General features: G+C 41.2%; 1 protein-coding gene across 2 annotated transcripts in view; it reads right to left on the reverse strand.

Annotated features, from left to right (window-relative positions):
• Positions 1-586: 586 nt before the first annotated feature.
• Positions 587-25,754, reverse strand: part of LOC126470271 (pancreatic triacylglycerol lipase-like) — a 42,659-nt gene continuing 17,491 nt past the window's right edge. The window contains exons 1-11 of one of the 2 annotated variants that reach the window (XM_050098012.1): positions 9,845-9,994; positions 6,811-6,962; positions 6,614-6,718; positions 6,371-6,517; positions 5,864-5,987; positions 5,658-5,774; positions 5,447-5,569; positions 5,021-5,323; positions 3,930-4,059; positions 2,960-3,151; positions 587-1,203 (exon numbers count right to left, since the gene is read on the reverse strand). In XM_050098012.1, the coding sequence (XP_049953969.1) occupies positions 1,116-1,203; positions 2,960-3,151; positions 3,930-4,059; positions 5,021-5,323; positions 5,447-5,569; positions 5,658-5,774; positions 5,864-5,987; positions 6,371-6,517; positions 6,614-6,718; positions 6,811-6,962; positions 9,845-9,980 (1,617 nt within the window). In that variant the 5' untranslated portion in view covers positions 9,981-9,994 and the 3' untranslated portion in view covers positions 587-1,115. Of the gene's footprint in view, positions 1,204-2,959; positions 3,152-3,929; positions 4,060-5,020; positions 5,324-5,446; positions 5,570-5,657; positions 5,775-5,863; positions 5,988-6,370; positions 6,518-6,613; positions 6,719-6,810; positions 6,963-9,844; positions 9,995-25,754 lie in introns of those variants that run through there. The other variant, XM_050098011.1, reaches the window with a different exon arrangement.

A 25,754-nucleotide genomic window follows, 5' to 3' on the forward strand; every position in this document is an offset into this window, starting at 1 on the left:
CATACATAAAAATTGTGTAATGCTCTCACATGATATTAGTAGGATAAACAAATTATTCATCTTTATAACTACAAATCTTACAGAACCTGAACAGCTTCCTATGTACAGAAGTGTAATTTTGCATTAAAATTTAATCTTACGGAAAAAATTCCTCCCTTGTCTAAAGTCTGTGTGTGTGTGTGTGTGTGTGTGTGTGTGTGTGTGTGTGTCCCCACAAGTACTGTGTTCGCCAAGACAGTACACCAAAGCTATTTAAGAAAATTATCAAGGCTGTAATGCAAGCATTTAAGAGTCCACTACCAATGACAATTTAAGCTACTACTGAAACTTTAAGATAAAACTTTACACAAGTCACCAGTCCAGCAATTTGATTAACAGTATTTCTTTCTTTATATTATTCTCCGTACATCGTCAGCATTTGTTTAAAACTGCTATCGTCTTTCACAAAAATTCATATTTTCTAACTCAGTCTCTTATGAAGGATTCTGTAGACCATCAGTGCCATATTCACATGAGCAATTGGTTAAGGACAGGAATTTTGTCAACAGAAGGAAGCAATGAATTAATGAATGCAGCAATTCCATTTTTCAAAACTTGTTTACTAATATAAAAATCTATAAAAACAAATGTGAAATCATGTCACATGCTCTCACATTTAAACAACAGTATATTACATCTAAAAATATGACTATAAAAATAATACTGTATGTCAAATGTTTGCTTTTTTCACTAAGTGCCAGGAGTTAATCTAACAGTTGTCTTGTTTGTTAGTATAACCTCCATGATGGCAGGAACAGCAGAGATGACTGCAGAGACTTAGAATTGAACACCTCAATGTTTCTTCACTTAGTCTATGCTAATTACACCCACTCCTGCTAAGCAGATCAAACATTCTGTTTTCAGTCCTTTTGCAAATATTTAACACTTGCAAAAAATTAACTCACACTCAATTCTTTGGTACATTATGAGAGAGAGAGAGAGAGAGAGAACAATGTTTCACACTGTCCTCGTGTAACAACACACTATCACAGATTCACTGACAGCATCTCCAGTACCTGTTGGTACTGAATATTAGGAACTGCCAAGTAATAATTTAGTTAAATGGTTTATGGAAGTCACTCTTGTTTACAGTCCAAATTCCTCCTCATTTCCATTACTTCTTTGGGATATATTGCCCTACCATAAGGTGGACATAACGTGTGCCTGAAACAGTAACAATAACAATAAAAATATTGTTTGAAATATATATGATTCTTTCATTCTACTATACATATAACAACAAACATCAAAGAATATTTAGCAGGCATGTAACTTTAAAATGATGAGTGAGTCACCAATGTAACATTAAAACAATCTACAAAAGTAGACCAGTATGTCATAGTGGAAGTTCATACTATATCACTGTGTGCTAAAATGAAGGGTTTATCTGTCAGGAAACTAACAGTAGATCTCATCTAATGTGTAATTACCACTCAAGATATGGCAGTGGACCTTCACTCTACACATTGTGTCCTCCAGACATACAAAATTCAGGCAGTGGTGTGTTAAGCCTAAGTGGCTGGCAGGGCTTAATTCTCACACTGACAAGCTATACCATTACTTACACTGGTGGTTCATCTAGTTACTCAGTCATGCACTGCAGTGACAGCATTTAATGTGACTGTACAAAGTTCAGTGCAGACTACTTTCACTAGTCATCTGCTTACTCATGCCATGTCACCAGCAGAAAAACAAATTCCCACACTCTGTAGGCAGATGGGTGTCATTGTTTCAACTTTTATTGGGTCAGCATGCACACTTCACTTCACACTTTCAGGGCACTTGAGAAGATTGAACGATTGTATTTCCAGTTTCATGTCCTGCAATGCCCTTATGAATAAGTTACATTAAAACACTATTTCATGAGCATATCTTTAAATGTACCACATAAATTAGTGAAAGCAGTCCCCAGGCTTCAATGAAGTCCAAATTATTTGGATCACCTTAGTGCTACGCTCCAGAAAATTTACAATATTGTGAGACATTCTTTTGAGTCAGTAACAACGTCTGACACTGGTGGTTTGCTTTTCTTTTGTTCTGCATGAAATAATCTTAAGTCTTTGTAGCTTATTGTCTGTAATAGACTGCATACATTGTTCACAAACTTATCAGTTATGGTTTGGTGGAGAAAGACAAGTCCAATAATTCCAGTTGCACCAAATAGTACACCACTCTGCTCTCTAATTTTGCAGACACACTGTGTTATCAGAGTTTTCCGAACCCATGTGTGTTTTAAGGGTTTGCATGCAGCCTTGTTTAAAAACCATTGAAAAATGGAACATTACAAATTATTTGTTCACAGCTGACAGCACATGCTTTTAACACCAGTCTGAAGCACTAAACATCAATGATTTTCTGACTTCTTTCAAAACCCACTCCTAACTTTTCTAGTTTATTCTCAGTTAAATCTGATACACAACCTACTCCACTGAACAACAGACCCCATTAATGAGCCAGAGCACCATGTGGCAACTGCAGCCTATGTGGGTATTTGTTCCTGCATAATGCCAGAGAGAATGCACTGTATAGTGTAGCAGTCCAAAGCTATGAAATTCTTTGTCCTAAGGAAAGTATGAGTTAATACATTACTGAAGCTTTCACTTCACAGTAACATCACAAAGGCAAATTTGTCACGTCTGAGTTCTGTGAAAGCTTTGCCCAGATTACCACATCTGTGAACCACTACTAGTATGTCCTACTGAATTCCTTAGTCCTTCATTTTGACAAAGGAAATGTGTTGTGTCCAGATGTTATGTCTGCAGTTACATTAATCTCTCAATATGCATTTAGTGAATATCGGAAAACCTCACTACAGTGTACATATACATACTATTTTAACTTTTTCTTTAACACACAAATTGAAATTTGGACAGTAACATTAATATTTATTTTCAAATACATATTTCACATTTAGACCAACCTGCTTGACCGCTCCAGGTTCTCAACTACAGCAGACTGCAAGAATAATCTTGGGGGTGTGACAAATCTCCATGTAAGAGGGTTTAAAAATGACGTTTCATACACCCATTCAATACTAACTCCTTCAAGAGATTCTGAACACTTTGTTGATACTATGAACTTGTGTTGTGTACCTGGTTCAAACAGTATAGCCCTATTGGAGAAAAGAAAAATACATATACATAAACAATCATTTTTTAGAGTTAAGAATCTTATGTTGAAGTATTCATAAGAACTACTTACTAAGAAACTAAAACTACAATTTCAAATAATTATTTGCAAATTCTCTTGAGTGAAGATATTGTCAGCAGATGGATATAGCAGATTAATTTTGCCTACATGTGATTTAAGAGAAGAGAACCTGTGATTTGTTACAAATGGAACTCTACTGAATCAAATACTTGACATCACACCACTTAGCAGTAATTCGCCTGGTTGATACCCTGATATTGCGAGTCCATTATCAGTAATATTTTATACTCTCAACTGCCCTACAGTCTGCTGAAATAGTGCTGCTACAGAAGCTGTGAACTTCTAGTGCAAGATGATCTGGTATTACTCAGATTTACCAGTGCTCTTTCAGAAAGAGCAACTAGTTAGGATAATTTTTCCCAAAAAACTGTTCTACTTTGCACTTCCCATCAACATCGACTGCAGGTAGTTACTGTATTTTACCCTGTTTATTGTCAACTTTTTTCCAAGATAGTTTTCCTGTGTTCCCTTCAAAAGAGAATTATTTTCATCTTTTGGCCAACAGAAGAATATTCCGGTTCCTGTAAATTTTTTATCATGTGCAACATGGCAAAATAGTTTTACTGAATGGCAATTTCATTATGGAAGTTTATTTTACTGTCATCACTACAGATATGTTAAGAGGCAGAATAAATGTTATTAACTTGTGTGTCTGGTGGATTCCACCAACTTTTGCATACCTTGTATTCACTTGGATTCTTTCAACAGATTCTCCTCTTTTTAGAACAATCCAGAAGTGTCCAATTTCACTCCCATGTTTCACACTTGCAGGTGAAGTTGAAACATTTATTAATACTCTAAAATGTTCACCTGAAACAAAATGTCCTGTTTAGCACACAGTTCATTTCAATGCACTCATGTAATGTACTGTGTTATTGGTTAAAACAAACTCCACTTTAAGCAGTAGTACCCAAGTAGACAATTTAAAGAAGTTCTCACCACCACTGGTAAACTGTTCCAGAGTTCAAGAGCAATTTGTTTTCACAGATTACACTAAGAATTTGCTACAAGCATTCATTCATGACAATCTTAACACACTTTTTTTCAGTAGTGTGCTAAATTTTATTTGTGACTGCTTTCAATAAACATTGAAGTTGCTATCAAACCAAATTAAGTAAAATAAAGAGTATTTTAAGTGTAAGAAAAATGGATGCCAGGCAGAATCCTATTCTGTCCTAAGGAAGTCAATTCATCTACAAAAGAAATGGCTTACGAAACTCATTCAAATAATTTTTTAGTACTGTTTGTCAGTGTGGGACCCTTATTGGGTAGGGTTACTATAAACAAGAAGATTGTATTATGAGCAGCACCTAATCATGGAATTATTTTGAAAAAGCAAGAATGTTAGAGAGATTCTGTAACTTCCTTTCCATACACTGGAAGAAGCATTGGGGTTTACAGAAGATTAGTGTTAAAACTGTGAGTGTTGTCCAGAAGAATCCGACAATGCACTCCTCCCACAAACAAAAACCAACACAGTAAACATATCTGAGCAACATACTATGTAAAATCTCAGAGACACATTTCTAAATTTCTTCATTTGTTACTAATAATATCTTATGTACAAATCCAGAGATTATAGTTGTAAAATTAAGCTGTAATACTGTCATAAAATGTTTTGACAGCAAGAGGTGACAAAGCTATCTCATTCTAGAAATTATTCACAATGAAACTCTCACAATGAGGGTTAAGGAATACTTTAGTGAATCTTATACATCAAAGTTTTAAAAATCTCTTCTGTTGTTATTTTTAGAAAGTGAAAGTTACTTACGACAAAATGGTGTTTCAGATCCTGTAATTAGGTATGTTTTAACACTTCTCCTTTGTAGAATTCTGTTTTTTGAATTTGTCACCATATGTGGTTGTGAATTGTAACCAAATCTTGTACAGTATGATTCTCCATTCTTATAACCATTTTTTATATCATAGTGCTTTCCACAAGAAAAGCAAGAACCATTAAGAAAATCTTCCCAAGACTTGCATTCTATAGCCATGAAAGGATATTTTGTATTTATTGATTCCATATAATATTCATAACTTCTAAGGTGGTTGCAGCTGACAAAACTGCGCAGACCTGAAAATTGGAAAACCAAATAATTATTCATTAATTATATTCCATGCAATTCTGTACGTAACTTCCTACAGTGAGGCAAGGAAACATTTCTTTTGCTTATTAGCTGTACATTGACTGCAATACCTTTGGACAAACTTCCTTTCTGTCTTCCTATATGCCCAAAGACTCCATCAGTACAGCCAGGCTGACGAATGCCTCCATTTGGGTAAAAGTCCACGTGACCAACCGGTTCTTTCAGTCCTAGGCCTAAAAGCATTAAGCAAAATAATATATTTCTTCATTATGAAGAAAAAATGCAAACATGCCACCATCTTTATATTTTGCAGACACTCACCGCCGCTCATGAACGGTGCTGCATCAGTATGTACAACATCTACATAATCAGCATCAGATGGGTCCAGGCGCACAATGGGGTCAGTTTTTGTAAAATGCGGTTCTGCAGGATCCAGTCCTAAAATGATATGAAAGCTTAGATAGATAATATACTTTATGAGAGGTAATTTCATACTGTGTTACAACAAAAGCAACAACTTTTGTTACCTGTTATGCGACCAAGCTTCATTCTAAATTTTGTTTGTAGAGTATGTCCAATGTATGACGCTACATGAGAACCTAAACTGTGCCCAATGACATGGCACTTTTTCACATCAACTCCAACATTATTCTGCAAAACGACAAAATTGTGTAATTAACATATGCACAAACAAAATTAATACAAAATGGACAAACTAAATGAATGGATCAGCCAGAATGAAATCTATCTGCATTTTAATAAACCTACAGTTACAATTGGAAAAAAAAGAAACCAATCCAAATTTCCTGATTTTTCATGAGCAGCTGCCATAGCCACCAGACTATCTGAGTATGCCTCTACACCTGACTCAAACACTGCCACCTGAGTTTCCACATATGATTTACATTTATCAGGAATCCAGGTTCAAGTCCCAGCTCAAATTTTTAGTTCTAGGTTTAAACACAAAGCTTACAGTCTTAGTTTTTTATTTATAATACTATTCTGTGAACAGGCAGGGTGGGAACTGAACTTACCACCATATGTGCAACAAGATGACCAGCCATTGCACCCACAACTCTAATATTTGCAACTGCTTGGGAGTACGGTGGTTTAGAGCCTCCACCCCATCCAATAACAATAACATTCATATCAGAATGGTCAAGAAGGGCCCTGGTCATATTCTGCAACAAAACATTTTGTGTTACAGATTAATACGTGAAAACCATTAATTTTATGAGATTATATATAATCTTAGCCTTAACACCTTTTCAGCTTACCATAAGCCACGGTTTCTGTCCATTTTCCAAATATCCATGACTGATAAGCACTACATTTTGCCTGGGGTTTAAATAGGAAGCATTCCATCTCATTAGTTCCAAACGCTGCAAATGAAAACATAAATAAGTGACAATTCTGGTTTTACAAACAAAGTACAGAAGTATCTAACAAATACTGTTGTAACAGAAGTTCTTACTTGGCACTCTTGTCGATTCCTTCGTGTGTATAAGCAAAAATAGGGATTTATTTTCTCTGGAGATTCTGGAGGCAAGCTGATTGGTCGGGTCTCAGATGTCCATGGGCTATCCGTACTGAAGCAACCATATATGCCGTAACAACGTGTGGAGTCTGCAACACAAACATGACATACCATAAGCCTTCAGAGTTATTTTCTCAGAATTGGTCTTACTGCGTAAAATTCTGTCCCTGCATTGCATGTCACCATTTCTAAGGTCCGGAACATTCTTAATTAAAACCACACACTGCCAAACTACCATTCTGGGGAACCGCCTGTAATCTGACATTAACACCCTCAACTGCAGCAATCCAAAATACATGAAATGTCAAATTACTAGTCACACACACATTCTGCTCAAATATGAATGGAAACCTGAAACCTTGTCTTGTCTGTTCTTCATTTCTTTTCTTGAAATTCTGACTTACATTGAGTGGTTGGTTACCTTATTCCGTTTCAACAATTTCATTAAAATCTAGTACAAATTTTATAGGTGTGGTATTTGGAAAATAATTTTTCCAGTCACCACAATCAATCATTTAGATACAAATGTAGACTGCTAAGCAGAGTGCAATTTACAACATGAAACACCAGTGTGTTAAGCATGGTTGAATACTGTCATCTGAACTTTTTCCCACCTCTCAATGCCTTAACATAGTTCTGGACTTTTCCATCTTTATGTTTTAAATACAAGGTAACAGTGTAATGTTTTGTTACGGCCTAGTAGTAACTGTTGCATTAAATGCAACTACCACAACCTGAAACCTAGTTGTGTGGCAGCCAGAACAGAACACTAACACCTGGAAAAAGGAACACAAAATACCCCAGGTAAACTGGATGGCACTGCAACGGCAAAATACTATTCATACAATTAGCAGTTTAGTGGTACATTACTGGTTTACACAAAAATGCGAAAGGTTTTTCTAAAATTGGCAAAGAACGAGGGAAGATACGAATATATTCTCATACTCCGGCAGATTGGATTGCAGAGCTGCATACGTTTCAAGAGCTGCTCGTACATGAAACAGAATACTTAACTAGTATCACCATTAAAATCATCACCGCAACGTTTTGCCGCACGTCATTCGTTGTCTGATGTACGTAGTCATTTTGCCAGATGGCAGAGAAACACTCGTCGGAAGGTGGTCCGGTTATATCAATATTCCCGTCCGACTGGAGGCCTGTGAGCCTTTCATCAGCGGAGTAGACTGTGCTCGGGAAGTCTAAATTTATATTTACAGTTCACCAGTGTCTGAAACAAGTGCAGTCTGGTCGCTAGCCAATACTGCTGGAACCACAGTATGCTATTCCATAAAATTTAACGTTAACATGTTTCCCTGCAAGAAACTAAGATGCAGATGGAATTACAGCAATGAGGAAGTATCTACTCAAGATTACCGCGTTTATATTACACGGTAGATATAGTGATGGTAAAATCTACTCTCGCGAAAGTCTGGACCAAATTTTGTTTCACAGACTCACGAGGCGCACTGATACAAGAAACCTACAGTGATACCGGTACGCGTCTCGTGTGGCGACTACAGAACTACGAAGCTACTTGCCATGGTGTTGTCTTCGTGATATGGCGAAACCGCAAAAGTTTAAACTAACTTCTTGAAGATGAGGAAAATTTACTTTTGGTGCCGCTGACCTAGCCAATATAGCTACGGAACCTAGTAATTTTTATATATATGTAGTCAACTGATTGTAAACACGGAGGTTTGTCTATTTTACCATTTATCGTGTCATTAAGACTTTGCAGTTTTGCACAATCGATGTTTGAAAGTTGATGAATCTTATGACTACAGTAGTGATTGGAAAAACCAACCGGTTGCAACAGATACCAGTATTTTAGTTCTGAATAACTGGTATTTTCGGTATTTGTTTGGTCTTTTACGATAGGCCTTTAATTTTTTCACTAGTAAATGGAGAGAAACCAGTACGTCAATTTACTATAGAAGCAGTGATAAAATTTTTGGTTTTTAAATGAACCTTTTTGAAATGAGTAATTTTTATTTGAAAAATTTCGACTGCATTGAAATCAAAAGTGTTCATTTGAATTTTCTGAAAAAAAAATCCGTTGTATTCAAATTCCTGTTACAAAGTAAATATATTTGAATACGAAATTGGTTTTTGTCCCAAATAATTAAAAAGAACACCAGAAATTTCAAGCGTAAGCTTATTACTAGCTCGCTTTTCCTATATTATAAAAGTTAAGGAAATTAAGGTAGACTAAAAACAATTCATTCATTGTTTATGATAAAAATGGAAAGTAGCTGATCAACTGTGTATGTAATATACGTTCATCTACCTCTAGCCCCTTGTAACAAACAACACCAAAAATAGAGTCTTCCAACCTCAGTTTAGACCCTCTAGCACTATTCGTTATACCAAAATAATGGTATGATCTTCGATTACAACACGATTTTTGAGCAGAGTTTCAAAAATTGAAATCAACAGGGGAATATTTGTGATTTTTGCAGTATTAGTCTCATTGCTTTCGAGAAAAACGTCGAACAGCGAACGGACAAAGATTTCTTTATTTAGTTATTCTGACATTGATTCTGTTTATATTGAAAAAACCACGCAGAATTTTGGTGGTGTCTTAGAGCTTTTCCAACTTTCTGATGTCACCATTTAGAATTGGTAAAAATCTAAAAAGAGTTTATTTAAAAACTGGCTATTTTGAGCCGTTTTAATAGACTAAACCGGAGATGAAAATCCAGTATAACCGATTACAGGTTGTATCACCGACAGCCGCCATCCATAGACTACAGCTGCCTTGCGAGAACTTAGTTTCTACCTGGTGGGGTAGCATTAAACGCGTTATACCGCTTCAAATCGAATATATTGCAAAACCAGTTGTCAAGAGTATGCTCGCTCAGTTTCCTGTAAACTACGGTGGAGCGTGACAGATCTTCGTCATTATGTTTGTAAGAGCCTCGTCTGTCAGTACGACAAACTAGACGCGTGCGACAGGTAATGCCTGACTTACTTGGTCCTATTTCGATGTCACCGATAGAGTCGATGTCAAAGTCGACCTCGTCAGACACGGGCGGCACGGTAGCGTTGTGCGCCGTGAGGTTGAAGACGACCAGCGCCATCTCCATCACAACGGCGGGGTGAGTCATGGCTGCGACTGGAATGCGGCAGACGACCGCGCCAACAGCTTTTATTTCAGAGGGCCGGGCCACGCCTCCAGCCCTTGACGTCAAACGCCCCTCCACGTGTCTCCACACCGCCGAACTTTGATCTCGCGATAAATCGTTTGGCCCCCTCCGCTCGCCAATAACTCTCCATCTGACACGTTCCGATTAGGAACGCGTCTATACATAAACAAACCATTCGTCGGCTACGCTGCTTTGACCGTGTCCCGAAATCATTTGGTAATAATCACGATACCGAGCACCAACACACTACAGACGAGAAATTGTCCATGTCTGCGAATACATCAATCTAATCCACTCTGAGCTTAGAACTTGCCTAATTTTTTACCATTTAAATTAGTCTTCTATGCTTTGACTCTCAGTTACAGTAGGTAGTGATCGACGAAGAATCCTCGAGAAAAACAAAAGTGATATCCGGCGTTCCCCAAGGAAGTGTTATTGGCCCTCTGCTGTTTCTGCTCTATAAAAACAATATAGGTGACAATCTGAGAAGGCCCCTTAGAAGATTTGCAGGTGACGCTGTCATTTAGCGTCCAGTGAAGTCATGAGAAGATCCAACTGAATTGCAAAGTTATGTAGACAAGATATCTGGAAGGTTTGAAAAGTGACAGTTGTCTCTCCTTTCGGAAAAGTGAGAGGTCATCTATGTGAAGTACAAAAAAATCAGTTAAATTTCAATTACACGATAAACCACACAAATCTAAAGGCTGTCAATTCTACTAAATACCTAGGAATCACTCAGGAGCAACTTAAGTTGGAACTGTCATTTATGTTATGGGAAAGGAAAAATGAAAACCAAGTCTTACTAGCATGACACTTAGAAGATGCAACAGGTCTACTAAAGCGATTGCCTACATTACCCTTGTTCGTCCTCAGAATTGATAGGTTGATTGACTTGGGGGAGGGGACCAAACAGCGAGGTCATAGGTCCCATCGGAGTAGGGAAGGAAATCGGCCGTGTCCTTTCACAGGGACCATCCCGGCATTTGCCTGAACCAATTTAGGAAAAATCACGGAAAATATAAACACAGGTGCTAGAGTATTGGGATCCTTACCAGATAGTATTGACGGAGGACGTCGAAGAAGGGCAGCTCATTTCGTAGTATCGCGAAACAGGGGAGAGAGTCACGGATGTGATACGCGAGTTGGGGTGGCACTCGTTAAGACGAAGGTCTTTTTCCTTAAGGCGAGATCTTTTCAAGGAATTTCAATGCACTTTCCTCCTCTGAATGTGAAAAATATTTTGTCGCCAACCTATCAGTACATACTAAGTAATATTTTAAGTATTCAGTTTTCCTACCCGCTGCTACAGAGTCTAATGGTAGAAAAATAGCTTAAAAGTGCTTCGAAGAGCCTTCTGCCAGGCGCTTAAAGGTGAATTGCAAAGTAGTCATGAAGACGTGGACTTAGATTACCAGGAAGTGAAATAATGTTTAACACAAATTATTTCATTATGAACAACGCAGCTCTGTGGTTCCAGGAAAATAAGTTACTACTGTTAAATGTCAACCGACCACACACTTCCCTTTTCTATCCTTGTAACTCAGAAAATAAAGCGTTCTGTGAAATTATTCGGCATTTATTATTACGGTAAATAATAGCGGAACTCCAAGAAAAATACGCTCTGATGAAAGTTAGCAAGAGTAACACTTCCCAGGAAACTTAATTGTGCACACACGCATTAATACTAGAGCTACCGGTATTATTTCTGCCGAGGCAATGGACGTTTTGCTTCGGCAGCAATTGATCGTAAGGTGTAATACTGGTTTAACTACATACACGAGGTATGTTGTGTCCTTAGGGCAAGCACTTGTGCATGATAAAGAGAACGTCTAAGTGTATGAATTTACATCGTGTTTGCAGGCATGTGGAACTTAACTATTTCATTAATAACCCATGACTAGGCACAAGGAAATCACCCTTAAGTAAATTTCAAATTGTGATGTAGTCTTTGATGATAAACTCATACAATACTGACGTCTTTAGTGAAATACAAGCTCTTATTTTATGAATGTTACGGGTCAAGACTGTTAGTAGTGTTCCGCCACTTAACTTGTATAGCTTAATTAACTGAAGTATGTCCAGATGTTTGAACGAGCCGGCCGTGGTGACCGAGCGCTTCTAAGCGCTTCAGTCCGGAAGCGCGCGACTGCTACGGTCGCAGGTTCGAATCCTGCCTCGGGCATGGATGTGTGTGATGTCTTTAGGTTAGTTAGGTTTAAGTAGTTCTCAGTTCTAGGGGACTGATGACCTCAGCTGTTAAGTCCCATAGTGCTCAGAGCCATTTGAATCATTTTTTGTTAGGAAGAGTATTTATATTCTCATACTCCATTTGCATTCATATCTATGACTGATGTTCCTGTTTTCTACATACGAGTGTTGGTGAACACACTACGTTGAGTGAATCCGTCTTTCGCAGTTTTGTTGGGCTTACGGATCCCTAATTTAAGTAGAAACCTCACCACGTTCACTTATTTCCGCTTGACCCAGTGCGACTTTCCTGAATATTCACCTCGGAGGTATCCTTCAACTGTCACGTTTAAATATTGCGTTTTTTATCTGTCGTCCGGCTCTAGATTCTTAAGGGTAATAATCACTACTGTCTACGGGCCTAGCCGCTAATGTGTGTACCTATTCAAGGTAGCGAGCTAGAAACAACTGTTTCTTTGCGCGCACTTTTCTCCTTACTGGATTCTCATTATCACTACTAGGAACGCGATGGAGGTGATTACTGTTTTAACAGTATCTTCATTTCGGGTTTTGTACATTTAGCCAACAGGGATTCGCTAGAATGTCGCCTTTCGTATAACTTCCCCGACTGAATCTACACTTTTATTACGTAGCCTCTATAGAAGTGTCAAGAATATTTTCTAACGTCCCTGATGGTGATTCCCCGTGCGTACCCCAAGGTGTACACGATGCCAAGGCTCAAGATGTTGATCGGTAACGTACATGGCCCATGTTCCGGCAAACACCAGTTTCTTAACTAGCAACTGAAGTATCCAAGTTCGAAATGCTAAAACCGAATAGGAATTCCTTGCAATAACGGAGGCGCGTGCTGTAGCACCCACCACGATTATATCTGTGAAACTTCATGTGTGTAAAATCTATGTTTGAAAGTTAACGAATCCTTAGTACCGAAGCCCAAGAGACCGAGGGAAACAGATCTTAACAATTATGAGCAGCTTATGCAGGGATTTAAGCAAATGTGAACATTTTATCCCAATAATCAATCTTTTATGACTCGTTAATTTTATGGTCATAATTGTCGTACACCGTGTTCTTTCCCCAGACTTGCTACTGTAGTTCACTCCACGACGAGGGAAATCTACAACTCTACGGCAACGAAATTGCGAAGTCGTGTTCTTTTTGAGCGAAAAAAAGTGTCGTCTACGTACATGGCACCATGGGCTGGACTGGTCGTGACAGGCTTTTAGTTTAAGAACAACTCGCTTTTATCAAGTAAAGCATCGCTTGTGCGACCACTACTTTCAGAAATTATCGAAATACGTATAGCGCTTTCATGCTTAACAACCGGTCGAGTGGCAGTGTATGTATTTCTGTGGTTTGTCTGCTTCCATCACTATCTGTACGTTCTCAGTTTCCAGATTTCTAATTTTATTCATGTTCTACGCATGTTACTTCGGCTACCTCCATATTTTGTTGGGAACGCCTTCCATTATTTGATTTTACTTTGTATTTTATGGCAATTTTGCTTCTTTTCTCTCATATCTTAGGTTTATTAAACTATTGTGGTACCCTGAAGCCGAACTTTATGATGCCGCGGGAAGAACTAAAGAATAAGGTAACGCTGCCACATCCAACGAGGCTAGTCAGCACACGGTAGACGACGATGCAGTTGAGAAGGCAAATCCTCAGTTTGACAGCCACGGGTTTGTCAAACGAGCGTGCGTACGTACGTACGTACAACCCAATTTTGTCGAATCTGACCTAACATTTTAAGCAGCTGTCACACTGTACGTACGTGTCGTGAAGTACTTTGGCACTCGTGCAATGTACGAGGCGCAATGCAGAATATAAACTTGCAGTCTTAGAAACCTGCTCCAATTGACAGATATATCAAAATTACAGCTAATAGTCTGGCAAGCAAATGGCTATTGTGTGACGAACGCATGCGTAAACGGTAAACTTTTTGTCAGATCGGCCGTCGATCAAAGTACCCATGATCTCTAACAAGTTACGTTTTACAAACCTTAAAGGAAACAGCACTTTTTCAAATAATTGGACAAACACGTGAAGTCTGACAAATTGCTTGATCGATTATTGATGCCTTAAGCGAGCCACATGTTTCACAATTACAGCCGATCAGAAGATGCAGGTAGGGTTTCTGATTTTCTCGCCTCTATCTACTTCCATTTGCTTTATCAAGCGTAAGAGTTTCGAAAATGCACCACTCTCAATTAGAATGGTTTCAATGCCAACTGTCTCGCAAATTGGAGCCTTATTAGCCTTCACCTTTATTAATGCTGTCGCTGTAAGTTTGAAACTCTTCCCTTTCCTTCCGTCAGCAATTAATTTCAGAAACTCCTGCCGGTAATGAGAAGTTAATTATCGTCCGACTAGTCATCACTGCAGAGCACACACATAGCAACAGACAACTTCTAAAATTATGTACACGCTGTCATCACATTTACTAATTAGCCTCTAATGTGTATTTGCCCAATATCTGAACTGGCGTTGGACAGACGTTACTTATCTTCCCGCAGCGTTTCACAGATCTTACACTGAAGCGCATCATACGGCGTAACTACCGTTTCAGTGTGGAATCACTGACTAGTAAGTGATACCAACCCCCCACCACACACACACACACACACACACACACACACACACACACACACACACACACACACACACACACACACTTTCACAAAAGACAACGGAAATCTTTAATCGGGATACAACATCCGTATTAACAGCAGTAACTCAGTTGAGAGCACGCAGCTTTGCGTCCCGTGTCAGTCTGACAGTTCAATTCTGCCACTTTACAAACCGGTTACAGCTGATGCGGCCAATTTACTAAGATAGCCCGACGGCCATCTGTTCCGGGCACAAAGGCATTGACAGAGCTGTCCACACCACGTTCTACATTTCATCTCACAGAAACCATTTTCCGTGTAGAAGCTCGGCGACTGAAATTTCACTGAGAAAGAGAAAAGAAAGCAACTTTTCAGAGCAGAGCACGCAGAATTGTTCAGAGCACCGAGTGAAATCAGTTTGCGCGGGGAGAGGGGGAGAAGAGCCGTCAGATTTGATACGGTTTGATGTAATCTGTCGTTACAAGTGCTACCATACCATTCAGTGCATAGGAATGGGTGTGAATATAAACGTTACCTGACGCTTTACCAGCACCTACGCCAACTCAATATGATTATGTAAAGATATAACTTTTGTAAGATGAACTTCCGAGTTATTGAGGCAAACGAGATAGAAATAACTTTTGAGCAATTAACAAAGCACCCAGTAATGTGTTTGGCAGCACTGCTTTCGAAACCGAGTTAACTGTTGAATTCCTGGTCAAGAGTACAATTTAACTCCTCTCATATATCCGGAACTTTTTCCAAGTTCAGGTATGTTAAGGACGTTTGAGACGGAATTTAAAATTTTAAACGATCTTTTCCCGAACATATTAACAGTCATTTAATACATTTACATCACCACAACGGATTTCGGGATTTTCTTTCACGCGTGTCCAATTTCGGAAACAAATTGTGCGTGAATGGCGCGACAGATGTTTCCGTCTACTGCCGCTGGAGAGCACTGCTATCGCAGATAAAGCCGGCAAGCCTGTCCGCAGACGGCGTATGCTATGCAGCACTCACTCCTGCACGGTGCATTTTGCTGCGACTCAAGCGGAACGTAATTTCATGTCAAGCTTCACGAGAACTGCCACTCAGTGCAGACATCAGGGTGCAGCGTATACCAATGGCACCATTTTGTTGTTTGTTACCCTGTCCACCTCGACAAGGCAGAAAATTAAAGACAGAAAATTGTTAATCGAGTTTGCGCTCTGCCGATACAGCGACGCCTACGGCAAATCTGATGCAGTGAATAGGCATACCATTAATTTTGATTCCAACAGGTATATCAGGGGGAAAACCAGCAGTCCGTCCGGGAGCAGCCAGAGGTATCTCGGGGCTAAAAGTGCGGCGGGAGGCAGTCAGCTGGACCAAAACAATGTTTCAGAAGTACACAATCCACTCTGAAGGATAACACTGAAAACTCGACACTCAGCCTGGGCATTATCAGTTTGGTTTTCAGGGAGTGATTCGGCTGCGAAGTTCGCCGGCAGTAAGGAGGTTATAAGGGTCTAACTACGTCGTCACCTGACGCTCGTTAAGGAAATTTGAGGTAAGATATTACGAGACCAAACTGCTGAGGTCATCGGTTGCTAAGCTGACACTCTACTTAAGCTAACTAACTTACACTAAGGACCGGTACGGTCGCAGGTTCGAATCCTGCCTCGGGCATGGATGTGTGTGATGTCCTTAGGCTAGTTAGGTTTAAGTAGTTCTAAGTTCTAGGGGACTGATGACCTTAGATGTTAAGTGCCATATTGCTCAGAACCATTTAAAAAAGGCAGCTACCCCGCGCGGTTCGCTTGTTAAGAAAGCAAGCGCTGAAAGAGTAGTGCCGACAGCTAGTGCTGTGCTGGTCACGTGTTTAAGGAGACCAAACAGGTCTCTCATTCACCCCCAAGACAGAAGCAGTTTACCCAATCTGTCTCCGTGTAGAGTAAAATCTTTGGTCAGTGTGTATTCGAGGCGCAACATGAGGTGTTCACCTTGTGGGAACTGGTGCACCACCTATAATCACATCCAAGCCGGCCTACACACCGACGCCTCGATATTGATTAAACAGGTGGCGATAGTATCGCGTACACAAGGTACAAAAGGCAATGCAGGGCATTAGAGCTGTCGTACGTACTCAGGTGATTTATGTGAACAAGTTTCCGACGTGATTATGGCAGCACGTCAGAGATGATCAGCTTCTGAACGCGGAATGGTGGTTACAGCTAGATGCATGGAACAGTGTTCTGGAATTCGTTATGGAACTGAATGTTCCGAGATCCGCAGTGTCAAGTGTGTGCACAGACTACTAGATTTCCAGGTGTGTGTGTGTGTGTGTGTGTGTGTGTGTGTGTGTGTGTGTGTGTGTGTGTGTGTGTCGAAATATTTACGTATTTACGTTAATGGGCTACGGCAGCGACTGCCTTTGCTAACAGCACGACATCGCCTGCAGAGCCCTCTCCTGGGCTCGTGACCATATGGGTTGGATCCTAGACGACTGAAAAACTGTGGTCTGGTCAGATGAATTCAGATTTCAGTTAAGAGCTGATGATAGCGCCTGAGTGTGGCGCAGACCCCACGAAGCCATGGACCTGGGTTGTCAACAAGGCACTGTGCAAGCTGGTGGTGACTCCATAATGGTGTAGGCTGTGTTTAGAAGGAATGGACTGGGTCCTCTGGTCCAATGGAACCGATCATTGACAGGAAATACACTCCTGGAAATTGAAATAAGAACACCGTGAATTCATTGTCCCAGGAAGGGGAAACTTTATTGACACATTCCTGGGGTCAGATACATCACATGATCACACTGACAGAACCACAGGCACATAGACACAGGCAACAGAGCATGCACAATGTCGGCACTAGTACAGTGTATATCCACCTTTTGCAGCAATGCAGGCTGCTATTCTCCCATGGAGACGATCGTAGAGATGCTGGATGTAGTCCTGTGGAACGGCTTGCCATGCCATTTCCACCTGGCACCTCAGTTGGACCAGCGTTCGTGCTGGACGTGCAGACCGCGTGAGACGACGCTTCATCCAGTCCCAAACATGCTCAATGGGGGACAGATCCGGAGATCTTGCTGGCCAGGGTAGTTGACGTACACCTTCTAGAGCACGTTGGGTGGCACGGGATACATGCGGACGTGCATTGTCCTGTTGGAACAGCAAGTTCCCTTGCCGGTCTAGGAATGGTAGAACGATGGGTTCGATGACGGTTTGGATGTACCGTGCACTATTCAGTGTCCCCTCGACGATCACCAGTGGTGTACGGCCAGTGTAGGAGATCGCTCCCCACACCATGATGCCGGGTGTTGGCCCTGTGTGCCTCGGTCGTATGCAGTCCTGATTGTGGCGCTCACCTGCACGGCGCCAAACACGCATACGGCCATCATTGGCACCAAGGCAGAAGCGACTCTCATCGCTGAAGACGACACGTCTCCATTCGTCCCTCCATTCACGCCTGTCGCGACACCACTGGAGGTGGGCTGCACGATGTTGGGGCGTGAGCGGAAGACGGCCTAACGGTGTGCGGGACCGTAGCCCAGCTTCATGGAGACGGTTGCGAATGGTCCTCGCCGATACCCCAGGAGCAACAGTGTCCCTAATTTGCTGGGAAGTGGCGGTGCGGTCCCCTACGGCACTGCGTAGGATCCTACGGTCTTGGCGTGCATCCGTGCGTCGCTGCGGTCCGGTCCCAGGTCGACGGGCACGTGCACCTTCCGCCGACCACTGGCGACAACATCGATGTACTGTGGAGACCTCACGCCCCACGTGTTGAGCAATTCGGCGGTACGTCCACCCGGCCTCCCGCATGCCCACTATACGCCCTCGCTCAAAGTCCGTCAACTGCACATACGGTTCACGTCCACGCTGTCGCGGCATGCTACCAGTGTTAAAGACTGCGATGGAGCTCCGTATGCCACGGCAAACTGGCTGACACTGACGGCGGCGGTGCACAAATGCTGCGCAGCTAGCGCCATTCGACGGCCAACCCCGCGGTTCCTGGTGTGTCCGCTGTGCCGTGCGTGTGATCATTGCTTGTACAGCCCTCTCGCAGTGTCCGGAGCAAGTATGGTGGGTCTGACACACCGGTGTCAATGTGTTCTTTTTTCCATTTCCAGGAGTGTAGTTGTGTTCTGCTACTTTGAAACTATCTGCAGCCATTCATAGACCATGTTCCCAAACAACGGAATTTTTATGGATGACAATGCGCCATGTCACGGGGCCACTACTGTTCGCAACTGGTTTGTGGAACATTCTGGGCAATTCGAGCGAATTATCTGGCCACACATCTGACACTTTTGGGACATACTAGATAAGTCATTTCGTGCACAAAATCCTGCACCGGCAACACTCATCATGGGAATGTGTGGAGACATCATGGCTTAATATTTCTGCAGGAAACTTCCAACGACTTTGTGGGTCCATGCCGCATATAGTTGCTGCACTACGCCTGTTGGTTGGTTGGATGGATGGATCAAAGGGACCAAACTACTACGTCATCAGTTCCTTTTTCCTCTGACAGGTCTACATGCCTGTACAACAGAGGTAGCCCACCCCGCAATACTCGGGGAAGAAATTCAAGTTCTACGAAAGGTCAATGAAGGTGAGACATGGGAGAAAAAGAAGAAAGAGAGACAAAGACAGACAGAGGAAGAAAGGCACGAAAGGTGCCCCAGCTAGAAAACAGCCGAAAGCAAAGCGCAATGAGGGAGGATACATCTACCAGCCCTCGCAGCTTACCAGAGGTACTCCACTCACAAAATGCCTAGGAAAGACTTGCGACACGGGCAGGTCAAGATAAACACAGAGACTAAAGATGAACAAGTGTAACAGACAGAAGGGGGAAGAAGAGAAAGACCACGTAGGGTTAGCACAGGGCCGGACCACCACACCAAGACAACCGCAGCCCAGTCAGGGCAGAGGAGGCAGTTTTCTGCTAACCCCTCAATGGGCCGATAAGGCTACAGGGCCCTCCCTTAGAGTGTTAGAGGCCCCTTCACGAATGAGTCAGCCGTACTACGCCGGGCAAAAGGAGGTCCAACACGATATCAGGAGGTAACCATGACTTGTCTCCTCAGTGTAAAGTGAATGTACGGCGGAACAGATGGGGCTGATTTGCGGCCAGATGCACCCCGTACCCCCTCCGCCCGGTCTCTACCTAGGGGTGAAATCTGATGTAATAAACACCCCCTTTAGATACGTGAGGAGGAAGTCAATATTCTTAACACGGAATGGAGCTGAAACAGTCCAGAAGGAAAGAAAATTCGTGGCCGGCAGGTGATGCAGACAGTGTAGTCTCGTGAAAAAATTACGACGCCTACACATCAACATTTGACTAGGTCATATCTTCTCTCTAATTTTGTTACTACTTTTGAGTGACATTGTGAGATGCACTGACCAGATGCCAGACATTGAAAACATACTTGAGTGACCTGAAGAATTGGACAAAGTGTACAATTTTTATATAAAGACACCGCAAAACGATTTATGAAAATTTCCTTCTCTATTACCCCCATTAACTTCTTTCGGAGCTTTCACATCACTAGTGAAATTGCACCCCAAAATACAATAATTTATAAGTTCTGCATAATTTTTCTGGGCCGGTAATGGTTTTTACGTATTAGTGTAATAAGTTAGTTCTCGAGTTAATTACACGCAAATTAGGGCCCAAAACGCGCTGCAACTTTGATATCCGTATGTGTTTCCCTACCAACGGACACACAACATCAACTGTGTCCCCATCCCACTGGCTCGGACTCTGCAGAAGCTTCTAGACTTACGCTGACAGGCCATTTTCTACTCGCCAACAAGCGAAGATAAAAAATAATTACGTGTATCAGAGCGAAGAATGCCCAATTCTATCAGCAGGAAACATGACAAAGGCTATCACGGCATGTTTGAATATTTCGAAACAGTCAACGATTAGCGCACAGGAAGCCTTGCCCTGCTCACAGGCTCAAGGAACAATACGTTGACTCGCGTAAGTAGCCCGCAGGGAAGAACACGAGCCTCAGGATTTTGATATAATCAGCGCTACTCAACTATCAACTCCTTCCCTTAAGTGACTGGTTCGTTCGTTCATTCTATGGGGATTAAGGGATTAAATTGAGATGAATAGTCTCCCGTTCGCGAAAGAAGTCCATGCAGAATGGAGTTACTACCTAGAAGTAAAAGCGGTCTGAGCGTGTTATCAAGCCGCACTGCGTTTGCGTCTCGTCATTCTTTGTAGTCCTCCATGGATCACTCTTATTGCTATAACGAATTATTTTCCTTCGAGAGGAACATAAACAGTCACAGTTGGTATATACCCCTGCATTAGGCTTGTCTGCCCTCAGAGTGTGTGCAGTACGGGATCCTGACCAGATAGAATTGACGGAGGACATCAAAAAGAGATTAAAGAAGGGCAGTTTGTTTCTTATTACGGCAAGACAGGGAAGAGTTACGGAGGTAATCAATTGGCGTGGCAATAAATGTTTTTTCGTTGCGGCGGGACCTTTCTTTTTACGAAATTTCCAACAACTTTCTCCAAAGTTTAATAACATTTTGTGGACTTCCAACTACAGAGAGAGAATTGATCGTCGTTACGAAGTATGACGAATGAAAGCTCGCATGGTAAGACTGAAGTGTTAGAGTTTCCACACTTGCTATTCGAGAGCGAGAGCCAAGCACTTAATTGTGAATTTTAGTGCAATCATGTAGATACAGATACTTGTGGCGAGGTATAATAAAGAATCGCTGTAAGCATTTATTTATCGATACAGTCATGCGCACATTAAAAAGTTGAATTGTTTACACCATTTTTCGTCTTCACTGACAGATTACTTCCGAAGTGCTATTGGCCTATCATCAAAGCATGACATCATACTTAGTCTAATTTTGAACAGCCTTTTATACTGAGATTCTAATACACACCAAGTTTTACCCTTACAGCAAAATAACCTCTAAACATATTTAAAAAGCATACGCAGAGAAAATTTAGCTATGTTTTGTTAACTATTGGCCCTCGACATTCAGGAACCCATAACGCTTGGCTCGCTGAGGAAATATTGTTGTGTCATACAATTTGGTATCTTACTCATTTTCTTTTAACTAATGTTTCTGCCGAGTTTGCCATACGGGGCTGTTTTCCCTTTGCCGAACTGCGACGTAAGTGTCCTCAGTTCAAGCGAGAACGATTTCTGTTTGTTACTTCATGAATTCCTGACCACGTTCTTACCACACTGCCTCCAAAGTTTCATTTGCAGCCACAAACTTATCTGTTCCAAGATAAATTCTCTTGCTCCAAAAGCTGAACTGAAGATGTGGTCATTTATGTTAGAATGAGAGTACTACTCCCATAATAAAATTAGAAAGATTGAACGGACGAACAGAAAAAGCTGTAGCAGTAGCAATCTGTCGAAATAGCTGTGTGTTTATTACCCGAACTTTTGAATAATCTAATTCTGGGTTTGTTACGAATGATGGCTGACATCTAAGGCTCTCCTAAGCTACGTAGAGAGAATATCTGTCGATATGATTGTAATGCGCAGTCTACTCATTGTAGATCAATCAGATCTTACACATTAGGTCTACAGCGCTGCCAGGCCATATATGTAATTACGGATATTCAGTCTGCTTTACTCACCGGTACCTAGTGGTTTCATTACTTAATCGTAGACTGTGCAGCAATGGCACAAATAGTTATCGACATAATATTTTTCTTATGAAGTCAGGATGAACTTCGAACCAAGTCGCGAGTGGTTTGCGATTCATTTGTTCACAAATCAAAGTACGAATACTAAAAAGATTGATCATGGCTCTTAGAGCCCATTTGAGTACCAGCAGTTTTCGAAGTATAGTTTTGCTGCAAGCACACGGTATGAATGTCACCTTCCTGACACGTACATTTGATTTTCAATAATGCAAGCACAACACACACCATTCATATTTAAGAAACGGCCGTTCAAGCTCTTTGACACAAATCATGCGCAACACCAGAACTCACTTGATGCAGTACCAGGGAAGGAAGATTAATTCAATCTGGGCGAGATATTTCTCACTGGTCCTGTAACACTGTTTAAGCATTCTACAGTGGCAAGGTAGACAATAGAGTTACGATTCCTTATACCTCGCCTCAAGTACACAGAGGAGGAGGAGGAGGAGGAGGAGGAGGTGGTGGTGGTGGCAGCGGCGGCTGTTCTATTATTCCTTTCCGAAGACTCCTGATTAGTTGTAGCGACATAAAAGTGTGGTGTTCGATTAGGAAATAAAATGGAGACTAAATCAGTACGGGAAAATTCTTCATCCCCCGATCTAACAGACTGCGCTAACTCTGCATCGAGACGGATGGTGTTCTTGCCTGATAGTCAATAGGGTCGTAAAACTTAACCTAGAATTTCTGAGAACGCACGAGAAGGGTACTGTACAAAAACTATGTTACATCTAAGTACAGGCTACAACCGAGCGAAAGAGGAACAAAATCTAATGCGCTGGTGTACGCTTCCTTTTAGAAATTCTTCGACGGTGCTTAGCCACCCTCACTTTTTTTTGTTTGAAGGAATAAACCATGTGACCGTATTACTGCATTTGTCTTCAGTGCTACTTAGATTTCGACTTTTATGCCATTTTCGAGTTCAATACTCAAAGTTATTAGAGTATTAACACGTCATATCTGTCAAGGCAAACAAAAACAGGCAATCAAGGCTAGCACATGATTAAGATAACTATTAAAGTAATAATTATATATTAAAGTCATGTGTTAGTCTTTTTTACCTGCTTTGGACTGCCTTAACAGATATGACGTTAACGCTCTAAAAAATTTCAGCATTAAAATGGTATAAAAGCCGAAATCTAGATAGTACAGAAAATAGTGATACAGAGTCAAACAATGGTTTACTCTGTCACAAAAATCTTAAGTTGAAAGCATTTTCATGAAATGTAAAATGAGGCACAAAAATCGAGCCGGCGAGTAGGTCAGAGGCAGATAGGCCTGTCGGGATGCATCTGCAGTTGGATATGACGGAAGGTCTGCGTGTAATAATTCCCTGATTAACAATTTGCCGTCCGCACGCGTCTCAAATTTATTCGCTTGGCGCCGGCAGCGCTAATTCGGATTACTTGGCTTGTCGCCGGCCGCTTGTCACCCTTCCGTTGATAACAAGCTTCAAACACGTTGACTTTTGCGCGCTTTAGTTTTTCCAGAAATCCTCTATTTTTGCCGTATAGTTCCACAAATTCGAATTTTCTTTTTACGTAACTTCTCTCCAAGTTTTACACTTATAATAATTATGCATGTAGAGGTGATGCCACTTTCCATAAGGTGTCAATAGTTCCATCACTGTTTTTGCTAAAGGTTTTCCAGCGCCGGAATATATATTAAATGAGGAAATGTATCCTGTTCTCGAATCACACAGCATCCGAATGAGTATGCCATATTTCGTATCTTTCGACGGATTGTAAACTTTAAAATTTAACCGTCCACGCCACGATATTCCTTCAACTGAGATGTTTTGACTTAGATTAAAAGTTTCTTTAAACTTTTTGGAAAAATAATCGGTTAAGAATTGCACTTTGAAAATCCAGTCGGCATTATCCGGTTTACTGTCGGAAATATGTTGCGAGACATCGTTTTGCGGAATATCTGTTTCTATCAACGGTTTCGTTGACCAATAATAATCGATCCTTGTTTTTTTAACAGTTCCGTTAAGGATAGCAAGCCCAAACCATTTTCTATGTTCGGGTCCCGTAACGTCGACAAATTTGGCATTTTTTTCCATAGGGACCCGGAGATACTTTAAATTTATTACTGATCCTCGGTAAATCAAAGTCTGGCCGCTATGCGCTGTCTTAGTCTGAGTCACCCGAATCAGTTCAGCCGAATTATTCTTGGGCGTATTTCACTATCTTACGACGATTCTGCTTCACTCCCATTATTTTGATATCCAATGACTTCTTCCCATTCGGCCAAGTCGTCCGGCACGTCAGACGAGACGTCCGCGCATTCATCGTAAATAATAATAGTATCATCTCTTTCGTCTGCCATGATGAAAGTGCACAAGTACTTATAAGAACAAAAAATCTTGACGTGTGTAACTTATTGTTACCTAAAGAGAACAACAGAAGGCAGAAGATACTCAAGTGCTGTCGCCGGCCACTGCGCGATACTATGCACACGACACCACTGTAGTGGCGCCGGACGGCATCGTGTTAATAGAACCAGTCCGAAATACTGCCTTATGGATTGGGTTTTGCATCAGCTCAAGGTCAGTTAATTATCTAATTCCTTTGCTTACTGTCATAAGGACTAAACACTTCGACACGCTTACCTTCTCGACCAGCCCGTATGGCTCAGCACAAGCCACTACTTCCTACGAGGCGGTAGCAAAAGCTGCCGAAATAGTAAAATTACTTTCTCACTCTCATTCTGCACTATCGGCTTCCAAGCAGTCTGCTTGCGAGTGAATACAGCGATCCTAGAGTTATTGCCACTTTTGAAATGCATCTCTTAGATCTTTGTTAATGTGTTAAGTACCCTCTGCGATTCAGTTTTAATTTGTTCCCCTGCATATAATCCTCGCCCCCCCCCCTACATTTTATTTTAATTTTGATAAAGACGAGCTGAAGTACTGTGATTATGGTCATTTTTGAACTGTGGTCTCGAGTTTAATTAAAGAAATCCTTAATCTCGAGTGTATGCAGTCGTGTATTGTCTTGAGTATCCAGTCATTCGTGCGCCACTTCTGAAAACGTTTCTTATTTTTTTCCTCTCTCAAACATCGTAGAATACCGTGGTGGAACTCTTTGATGACCGTCTGGCCAGAAGGGACAAACTTTTTGAAGAATCCCTCAAGGAAATCGTTAAGCACTGAACGTTGCTCCGAACTTTTTTTCATTCTACTTAGAGGGACTATTCAACTGTGAATAATGCTGCTTAGTTTCAG

The sequence above is a fragment of the Schistocerca serialis genome, chromosome 3 (assembly GCF_023864345.2).
Source record: "Schistocerca serialis cubense isolate TAMUIC-IGC-003099 chromosome 3, iqSchSeri2.2, whole genome shotgun sequence".
Classification (NCBI taxonomy): Eukaryota; Metazoa; Arthropoda; class Insecta; order Orthoptera; family Acrididae; genus Schistocerca; species Schistocerca serialis.